Below are 10,892 nucleotides of genomic sequence, written 5' to 3'. Positions count from 1 at the left end.
GCTAAACGCTACAACTCCCAGCACGTCCCAGGAAGGAGCTAAACGCTACAACTCGCAGCACGTCCCAGGAAGGAGCTAAACGCTACAACTCCCAGCACGTCCCAGGAAGGAGCTAAACGCTACAACTCCCAGCACGTCCCAGGAAGGAGCTAAACGCTACAACTCCCAGCACGTCCCAGGAAGGAGCTAAACGCTACAACTCCCAGCACGTCCCAGGAAGGAGCTAAACGCTACAACTCCCAGCACGTCCCAGGAAGGAGCTAAACGCTACAACTCCCAGCACGTCCCAGGAAGGAGCTAAACGCTACAACTCCCAGCACGTCACAGGAAGGAGCTAAACGCTACAACTCCCAGCACGTCCCAGGAAGGAGCTAAAAGCTACAACTCCCAGCACCTCCCAGGAAGGAGCTAAACGCTACAACTCCTAGCACCTCCCAGGAAGGAGCTAAACGCTACAACTCCCAGCACCTCCCAGGAAGGAGCTAAACGCTACAACTCCCAGCACCTCCCAGGAAGGAGCTAAACGCTACAACTCCCAGCACCTCCCAGGAAGGAGCTAAACGCTACAACTCCCAGCACGTCCCAGGAAGGAGCTAAAAGCTACAACTCCCAGCACCTCCCAGGAAGGAGCTAAACGCTACAACTCCTAGCACCTCCCAGGAAGGAGCTAAACGCTACAACTCCCAGCACCTCCCAGGAAGGAGCTAAACGCTACAACTCCCAGCACCTCCCAGGAAGGAGCTAAACGCTACAACTCCCAGCACCTCACAGGAAGGAACTAAACGCTACAACTCCCAGCACGTCCCAGGAAGGAACTAAATAAATGCTACAACTCCCAGCACGTCCTAGGAAGGAACTAAATGCTACAACTCCCAGCACGTCCCAGGAAGGAACTAAACGCTACAACTCCCAGCACGTCCCAGGAAGGAACTAAACGCTACAACTCCCAGCACGTCCCAGGAAGAAACTAAACGCTACAACTCCCAGCACGTCCCAGGAAGGAGATAAACGCTACAACTCCCAGCACGTCCCAGGACGGAACTAAACGCTACAACTCCCAGCACCTCCCAGGAAGGACCTAAACGCTACAACTCCCAGCACCTCCCAGGAAGGACCTAAACGCTACAACTCCCAGCACGACCCAGGAAGGAACTAAACGCTACATCTCCCAGCAGGTCCCAGGAAGGAACTAAACGCTACAACTCCCAGCAAGTGCCAGGAAGGAGCTAAACGCTACAACTCCCAGCACGTCTCAGGAAGGAGCTAAACGCTACAACTCCCAGCACGTCCCAGGAAGGAGCTAAACGCTACAACTCCCAGCACGTCCCAGGAAGGAGCTAAACGCTACAACTCCCAGCACGTCCCAGGAAGGAGCTAAACGCTACAACTCCCAGCACGTCCCAGGAAGGAGCTAAACGCTACAACTCCCAGCACGTCCCAGGAAGGAGCTAAACGCTACAACTCCCAGCACGTCCCAGGAAGGAGCTAAACGCTACAACTCCCAGCACGTCCCAGGAAGGAGCTAAACGCTACAACTCCCAGCACGTCCCAGGAAGGAGCTAAACGCTACAACTCGCAGCACGTCCCAGGAAGGAGCTAAACGCTACAACTCCCAGCACGTCCCAGGAAGGAGCTAAACGCTACAACTCCCAGCACGTCCCAGGAAGGAGCTAAACGCTACAACTCCCAGCACGTCCCAGGAAGGAGCTAAACGCTACAACTCCCAGCACGTCCCAGGAAGGAGCTAAACGCTACAACTCCCAGCACGTCCCAGGAAGGAGCTAAACGCTACAACTCCCAGCACGTCCCAGGAAGGAGCTAAACGCTACAACTCCCAGCACGTCCCAGGAAGGAGCTAAACGCTACAACTCCCAGCACGTCCCAGGAAGGAGCTAAACGCTACAACTCCCAGCACGTCCCAGGAAGGAGCTAAACGCTACAACTCCCAGCACGTCCCAGGAAGGAGCTAAACGCTACAACTCCCAGCACGTTCCAGGAAGGAGCTAAACGCTACAACTCCCAGCACGTCCCAGGAAGGAGCTAAACGCTACAACTCCCAGCACCTCCCAGGAAGGAACTAAACGCTACAACTCCCAGCACGTCCCAGGAAGGAGCTAAACGCTACAACTCCCAGTACGTCCCAGGAAGGAGCTAAACGCTCCAACTCCCAGCACGTCCCAGGAAGGAGCTAAATGCTACAACTCCCAGCACGTCCTTGTTCTCTGAGTGTGAAGAGAACCCTGCGCTCCATCACTTCTAGTGATGGGTAGCTCCCGAAGGAGCCGGCTCTAAGAGCCGGCTCTTTATAGTGAATCATATGAGCCGGCTCCTGGCAGGGAGCCAATTGAAATTTAAACGGCTCTTTGCCAGTTCACGTTCCACAGTCAGTCCCCTCTTGCCCCGCCCCTCCCGGCAGTAGTCACTCTGATCTTATCCAGGAGACTGAGAAAGAATGCTCCTCCTGCTGCCGCACATAGCACTGACTCACAGCCCCGCCCCCTCCAATCTGTGACAAGCATTCCTTGCCCTCTTGTGATTGTTTTTAAGTTAACACACACGCTGTTATTTTGGAAATTATCAGGTTTAAAGGGGTAGGCTCAATTCTTGCCTTTCCCGGCTCCAGCGCTGCATTTTCTCTTCTGCCCCTGCCTCCGGGGCCGGAGATGCGACAGGCATGACATGCGCACAGAACTCGTGATTGGCCTCCGGGGACCGATCGCACAGCTCCGTGCTGTCACCGCCCGACCCACAACGGCACAAATTCCTTATCTAAATCCGCCTGGATGCAGATGCGACATGTGACGCTGCAGTTTTGCTGCAGACTGTTTGCAGCAGACAGCCCACAGCGAACTTGCGAAGTGTGAAGGTAGCTTTAAAATGTGGCACTGATAATTAGGGTCTTGTTGCTATTTTGCATGTTCATTTTGTGTTTGTTAGAGTTTTTACAGCAAATAATATAAAATCTGGTTATTCTGGAAACTATTCTGTTTTATGTCATAAATTGGCACATGTGTAGATTTTTACTAAAAGGTATACAATCATGGGTTAACACATACCAGAATTTGGCTTCAAATTTAAAGCCAAAGGTAATAGGAAATGAAGAGCCGTTTTCGGAGCCAAAAGAGCCGGCTCCTTTTGGTGTGCCGATCCAAAAGAGCCGGCTCACCAAAAAATCGCATTTTACCCATCACTAATCATTTCTCCTCACAGCACAGGCTCCTCCCCCTCAGGTCACATGGCTACCGTCGATGTCTCTGCTGCTGAGCTCCGCCCACTCACGTGACTGGTCACATCGTGATGACGTCTTCACAGGTCCTTCACTCCTATATTACCTGACAGGAAAATCTACAGAGAGTTAAGCACAGAGAAGAGGTAATGGCGGGAGATACATGGGGGCTGTGGGAGGTCAGTGGTGTGGGGGGCGCTGGAGATACATGGGGGCTGTGGGAGGTCAGTGGTGTGGGGGGGCACTGGAGATACATGGGGGCTGTGGGAGGTCAGTGGTGTGGGGGGCGCTGGAGATACATGGGGGCTGTGGGAGGTCAGTGGTGTGGGGGCGCTGGAGATACATGGGGGCTGTGGGAGGTTAGTGGTGTGGGGGGCGCTGGAGATACATGGGGGCTGTGGGAGGTCAGTGGTGTGGGGGGGCACTGGAGATACATGGGGGCTGTGGGAGGTCAGTGGTGTGGGGGCACTGGAGATACATGGGGGCTGTGGGAGGTTAGTGGTGTGGGGGGCACTGGAGATACATGGGGGCTGTGGGAGGTCAGTGGTGTGGGGGGGCACTGGAGATACATGGGGGCTGTGGGAGGTCAGTGGTGTGGGGGCACTGGAGATACATGGGGGCTGTGGGAGGTCAGTGGTGTGGGGGGGCGCTGGAGATACATGGGGGCTGTGGGAGGTCAGTGGTGTGGGGGGCACTGGAGATACATGGGGGCTGTGGGAGGTCAGTGGTGTGGGGGGCGCTGGAGATACATGGGGGCTGTGGGAGGTCAGTGGTGTGGGGGGCGCTGGAGATACATGGGGGCTGTGGGAGGTCAGTGGTGTGGGGGGCGCTGGAGATACATGGGGGCTGTGGGAGGTCAGTGGTGTGGGGGGCGCTGGAGATACATGGGGGCTGTGGGAGGTCAGTGGTGTGGGGGGCGCTGGAGATACATGGGGGCTGTGGGAGGTCAGTGGTGTGGGGGGCGCTGGAGATACATGGGGGCTGTGGGAGGTCAGTGGTGTGGGGGGCGCTGGAGATACATGGGGGCTGTGGGAGGTCAGTGGTGTGGGGGGCGCTGGAGATACATGGGGGCTGTGGGAGGTCAGTGGTGTGGGGGGCGCTGGAGATACATGGGGGCTGTGGGAGGTCAGTGGTGTGGGGGGCGCTGGAGATACATGGGGGCTGTGGGAGGTCAGTGGTGTGGGGGGCACTGGAGATACATGGGGGCTGTGGGAGGTCAGTGGTGTGGGGGGCGCTGGAGATACATGAGGGCTGTGGGAGGTCAGTGGTGTGGGGGGCGCTGGAGATACATGAGGGCTGTGGGAGGTCAGTGGTGTGGGGGGCACTGGAGATACATGGGGGCTGTGGGAGGTCAGTGGTGTGGGGGGGCACTGGAGATACATGGGGGCTGTGGGAGGTCAGTGGTGTGGGGGCACTGGAGATACATGGGGGCTGTGGGAGGTCAGTGGTGTGGGGGGGCACTGGAGATACATGGGGGCTGTGGGAGGTCAGTGGTGTGGGGGGCACTGGAGATACATGGGGGCTGTGGGAGGTCAGTGGTGTGGGGGGCACTGGAGATACATGGGGGCTGTGGGAGGTCAGTGGTATGGGGGGCACTGGAGATACATGGGGGCTGTGGGAGGTCAGTGGTATGGGGGGCGCTGGAGATACATGGGGGCTGTGGGAGGTCAGTGGTGTGGGGGGCACTGGAGATACATGGGGGCTGTGGGAGGTCAGTGGTGTGGGGGGCGCTGGAGATACATGGGGGCTGTAGGAGGTCAGTGGTGTGGGGGGCACTGGAGATACATGGGGGCTGTAGGAGGTCAGTGGTGTGGGGGGCACTGGAGATACATGGGGGCTGTGGGAGGTCAGTGGTGTGGGGGGCGCTTGAGATACATGAGGGCTGTGGGAGGTCAGTGGTGTGGGGGGCGCTTGAGATACATGGGGGCTGTGGGAGGTCAGTGGTGTGGGGGGCGCTGGAGATACATGGGGGCTGTGGGAGGTCAGTGGTGTGGGGGGCGCTGGAGATACATGAGGGCTGTGGGAGGTCAGTGGTGTGGGGGGCGCTGGAGATGCATGAGGGCTGTGGGAGGTCAGTGGTGTGGGGGGCACTGGAGATGCATGGGGGCTGTGGGAGGTCAGTGGTGTGGGGGGCACTGGAGATACATGAGGGCTGTTGGAGGTCAGCGGTGTGGGGGGCACTGGAGATGCATGAGGGCTGTGGGAGGTCAGCGGTGTGGGGGGCACTGGAGATGCATGAGGGCTGTGGGAGGTCAGTGGTGTGGGGGGCACTGGAGATACATGGGGGCTGTGGGAGGTCAGTGATGTGGGGGCGCTGGTGATACATGGAGGTTGTGGGAGGTCAGCGGTGTGGGGGGCACTGGAGATACATGAGGGGTGTGGGGGGCACTGGAGATACATGCGGGGTGTGGGGGGCACTGGAGATGCATGGGAGCTGTGGGAGGTCAGTGGTGTGGGGGCACTGGAGATACATGGGAGCTGTGGGAGGTCAGTGGTGTGGGGGGCACTGGAGATACATGGGAGGTCAGTGGTGTGGGGGGCACTGGAGATACATGGGAGCTGTGGGAGGTCAGTGGTGTGGGGGGCACTGGAGATACATGAGGGGTGTGGGAGGTCACCGGTTTTGGGGGGCACTGGAGATACATGGGGGCTGTGGGAGGTCTGCTGTGTGGGGGGCACTGGAGATACATGGGGGCTGTGGGAGGTCAGTGGTGTGGAGGATTCTGGGTAATAATGCTATCATTTGTGTGTCAGGTTCCCTTTAGGTGTCAAGACTTCGCTGTCGAATATCTAGGACACCAGGATATGTACGAGGACGTCATGATGGACGAACAGCCTCGCACATCACCAGGTGAGAGAAGACTTGTAGGCCGTGACCGAGCCCCGTTATATATAATGAAAGATGGATGGAATCTTCTGTGTATCAGAATTTATGTAATTGTTTGTATATTTCACGGTGGAGCCGATCACATCATCAGAAAATCAAGTAAGGGTCTGTGTACACGTTGCGGATTTGGCCCTGCGGATCCGCAGCAGATTCTCCTGCGATGTACAGTACCATTATAATGAATGGAAAACAACAAAGCGCTGTGCACATGCTGCGGGTTCATTTCCGCAGCATGTCAATTCTTTGTGCGCGTTCCACAGCGTTTTACACCTGCTCCATTATAGGAATCCGTGGGTGTAAAAACACAGCAGGTGGAATCTGCAGAAAATCCACAGGAAATCTGCACAAAATCCGCAGGTAAAACGCATGTCATTTTACTTGTGGATTTAGCGAAATCTGCACAGAAAAATCTGCAACGTGTGCACATACCCTAATGGGGAATATTGGTTCCCTCATAAATAATGCTCCATACATTAAACCATCGGCATGTTGTGAGTGACCCTCAGATCTTCAGTGCCGGGCTGACCGTATGAGCCTGGAGCATTTAGAAGCTCTACATTGTTATAAGACCCCGATCCCCAGGAACAGGAAATGATAAGAGAAGTATCTGATATATACAGTAGATGGATCTCCCACCGGTCATGGACTCCACCACTGAGTGTTTGTGTCTCCCACAGATGGGTCCAGGAGGAGAAACCCACCAGAGAGAAGTCCCCGTCCTCAGTGTACCCCGGACCGTGCAGAGGAGGATCATCAGGTAGATGGGGCTGAGCTCTATATGAGTCTGTAGCGGGGATGTTTTGCTCCTGTAGTCGTACTTGTCATAAATTTCCACTACATGAGGGTCACACTCTGGGAAAGGCAATGGATTATAAATTTTGACGTGTAAGGACAGAATGTAATAAAGTTTTACACTTTAAATGAAAGGTGCAGAGTTTAATAATTAGCACAAAACTGAACAACATGAAGAAAGGAAACGACTAAGAGAAAAAGAGAACTGAGACTGATCGCATCATATATGAGTAGGAAGCAGATGTTCATGGCTAAGGCCGCCATTACGCCTGCCAATGCCCAACACTTATTGGTCGTTGATTGGCTGTGGGTTTTTCTGTTGGTGATAATTTAACAGATTGTCCCTAGTCCATCCTTCTGTAGGAATAAGCAGTCATTGTTTTTGGCAGCAGAGATACTGTTTATACTGGACTATGCCCTGATGAGGACTAGGATTTTTGTTTATTTCACCCCATTAAGAAGCATTTTGCTCATTTGTTGAATGATCAGGAAACGACCTGCACCCAGGAATGCGGGTAGGGAATCTAGATTGGTGACTGAACCCCACATGGGCGACACCCCCATGACAGAAACATAAACTCTGCCCTCCTGACAGCACCATCAGAAGGTTGTCCTTCATATCCTTGATGGGGACAGAAACACACAAGAGGTTGAAAGGACACCCCCCCCCCCCCCCCCCCCTTCCACCCCTCAGTGTTTTTCCTGTCCCTATCAGGGAAGGACACAGAAGAAGTCTACTCAGATCTTCCAGTCGAGCGGGATCTCCTGATGCCTGAGGCATGAGGATCGAGATGGGGTCTGTGCATCTCTCCCCTTCCTTCTGCGGGAGGTCCTGCGGCCAACACCCCGCCAATCTAAGCAGTCTCAGCCTGTCTAATCGATGGGTGGCTCCTAGTGTAAGCCACTTTCCCTTCAGGGGGGCTCTTGGCTCTTGCTGCCCATCCCTGTCTGCGGCTCGTGTGCGCCCTGAAGATTGAAAACAGCACTTATGGTTACAGGGGGATGACTCGCAGATCTCTAGTACCCGGCATGTGTTCAAGCGTGGAACGCACTTCCAGGAAAAAAAAGGTGCCGAATCTTAAAATTAATGGGGACATGTGAGATAATACTATTTAAAGTATGTGCAGAGGGGAGCTGAGGTTCCAGTGCATTTAGACAGCCAGCTATGGAAGCACAAACTGCTAGCCGGTCTGATACCCCTGCTGAAACCCTGGTGCAAGTGAGTCATCCGGTTTTGGTCCTCGCACATTGTCACAATGTCTCTTCATCTGAGGTATATTCATAGTCCGATCCTTTTGTTCATTTGTAGGACAAGGACGCCCCTAAAAGTCCATGATGTCATCCGTGGCTACATCAAAAGGGAAGAGATGTGCCATGTGTAATAATAAGCTGCCGGACTCCTATGGGAAACAGCTGTACCCTGAGTGTATAGCCAAGGTGGTTAAAGATGAACACACCTCATTTATGACTGATATAAGGACCATAATGAAGAGAGGAGGTTCAAAATATTGTTACAGAATTATTTACCCCACAATCCACCCGGATGGCTCTCAGGCAAAGTAGACCGAGATGGGAGAACTACTCCTCTGAACTGATTCTATCAGGTTACCCTGAACAGGAGGAAAGGGAAGAATTTGTTGCAATTCTCAGAAGTTTCAAGTCACGTCTACCCTTTTGAGTCTGAGGATCTAAAATTATGTGAAGAAATCCCTAAAGTACAGTAGATATCCCTATAGCTTAGGGTAGCAAAGAAGGCGGCTATCCCCTTTGCGGACTCGTCATGCTTGAAACTTCTAATGAACAGAAAGGCAGGTGCGCTTTAACAGGAAAGAGTTTGTTGCATAATACGCTGATGGGGCTCCCCCCAGGTGGACCTGTTCGCTACAAGAAAAAATTCAGAAACAGAAAAATTATTTTCTCTCAATCAGGAAGACAAGCCGATGGGTAGACTTCCTGTCTCAAAACTGGAACATGGACCTGGCATATGCATTTCCCCCATTTCTCCTCATCCCAGCAATGCTGAAGAAGATACAGGAGGATCAAACCAAGGTGATCAAAATATTACTGTTGTGTCCCAGAAGGATCTGGTTCCCCTTACCGAGAAGGATGTCCATACAAGTTCCCATCTTCCTTCCAGAGAGGCACGATCTACTGGTTCAGGGGCCAATGCACCATCCAAACATGAAGCTCCTACAGTTGTCTGCCTGGATCCTTAGCGGCAGATCTTGAGGTCTAAAGGCCTCTCTGTCTCTATCATGGCAACGATACAAAAAAGCAGGAAACCTGTAACATCGGCACTATACACAAAAACATGGAGAAATTCTGTGCGCAATATCCCGAGGCGACAATAGCCGGATTTTCCCAAAATATTAAGACTTCATCCAAGCAGGGTTTGAGAACGGCCTAAGACCCAGAACTCTGAAAGTGTAGATCTCGGCTCTGAGTGTGTTTATGGACTATCCACTAGCAGGGCATCCATGGATTGAACGATTCATCGAAGCCACAGGCAGAATAAGACCCACGGTTACAGCTGTTAAAGCCCACCTGCCTTTCTGTTCATCAGAGATTTCAAGCATGACGAGTCCGCAAAGGGGATAGCCGCCTTCTTTGCTACCCTAAGCTATAGGGGTATCTACTGTACTTTAGGGATTTCTTCACATAATTTTAGATCCTCAGACTCAAAAGGGTAGACGTGACTTGAAACTTCTGGGAATTACCAGTCTCTTTTCTATGCCCTCCCACTCCTCCAGGACCATAGCTTTACTATGTCTAATAACAGGGAATACTCTGTTTATACGGCTTCCCAAAGCTCCGAACATGTCATGTTTTATCCTCCACCTCCATAGTATTTCTGACGGCTGATAGGAGTGTGTCACTATCTTCCCAAGAGAAAAGGTACTTTTTCTCTTCGGGGGGGGGGGAATTGCAACAAATTCTTCCCTTTCCTCCTGTTCAGGGTAACCTGATAGAATCCAGTTCAGAGGAGTAGTTCTCCCATCTCAGTCTATTTTGCCTGAGAGCCATCCGGGAGGATGGTGGGGTAAATAAATCCTGTCTTTGCCACTAGCCTTGATGTATCCCTCGACCTCATGCCCTGGCCTATGGCCAGTTGTGACCTTTGGTGATTTTGCATTAACTTTGCCAATAGCCTGTGTAGTGCAGCGGGGTGGGTGCAGTGTGAGAGGCAGTGACCACAGGGAAAATTCAATGTTAATGTCAAAAACTCACACAAGTGTGCAGCACTCTCTATCCTCCGGATCACAGCCAGGAAATGAGACAGTCCATCAATGCGACTGGTTGCCAAGGGCGATTGCACCACCGTATCCCGCTGCGGGGTGCCAGGAGTTCACTCTGCTGGGCTGTGTTACTCTCACACAGGCTAATCTTTTGCAGAGCCAACTGCACTGCTAGCTACAAACTCCACACCAACTCTCCCCAACCTTAACTGCAGGGTTTTCTCTCTAAACTGGAATCTGTGGCCATTGGACACTTGTACGATCCAGCCTCGAGGAAACGGACCAGCCCCACTTTTTTCCTGCAGTCTGTTTAAAAAAAAAATAAAAGCCCATACCGGGTTTTCCTGAACAAATGCCTTGGCCAAATAACGACAAGTTTCATGCTTCCTTTTATTTTGCCTTGTGACTCACAGGTGTCCTGCTGTGACCACAAGGTACTTCAGCAGATCTACTAAGCTTCTGAGCACATCCTGGGGGACACTTAGCAACCCTCACAAATAACACCAGTCGCTGCCTCGTGTACCCCCACTCTTGTTCAAACTTATGGGGTTCAACATTTGTCACCATATAGGGGGCCCGTGACAGTGCATCCGCGTTTACCTGTGACTTCCCCGCCCTGATGTTCTGCAATAAAATTTTGCAAAGACGGGAACCATCGAGTGACCCGCGCATTTCTCTCCTTGACATTCCTCATCCAGACCAAGGGTGAATGATCTGTTATCAAGCGAAATGGTCGACCAAGCAAATAATA

At 53.0% G+C, this 10,892-nt stretch overlaps 1 protein-coding gene across 1 annotated transcript in view; it reads left to right on the top strand.

The window, feature by feature from the left end:
* Positions 1-3,216: 3,216 nt before the first annotated feature.
* Positions 3,217-10,892, top strand: part of LOC141047903 (uncharacterized) — a 56,255-nt gene continuing 48,579 nt past the window's right edge. Inside the window, exons 1-3 of the mRNA XM_073543222.1 lie at positions 3,217-3,372; positions 5,981-6,077; positions 6,791-6,870. Of these exons, the coding sequence (XP_073399323.1) occupies positions 6,032-6,077; positions 6,791-6,870 (126 nt within the window). The 5' untranslated portion in view covers positions 3,217-3,372; positions 5,981-6,031. The remainder of the gene's footprint in view (positions 3,373-5,980; positions 6,078-6,790; positions 6,871-10,892) is intronic.

The sequence above is a fragment of the Dendrobates tinctorius genome, unplaced genomic scaffold (genome assembly GCF_039654945.1).
Source record: "Dendrobates tinctorius isolate UK_male_01 unplaced genomic scaffold, ASM3965494v1 ptg000130l, whole genome shotgun sequence".
Classification (NCBI taxonomy): domain Eukaryota; kingdom Metazoa; phylum Chordata; class Amphibia; order Anura; family Dendrobatidae; genus Dendrobates; species Dendrobates tinctorius.
The sequence above is the reverse complement of the archived record's forward strand: the minus strand, read 5'-3'. Positions and strand labels throughout refer to the sequence as shown.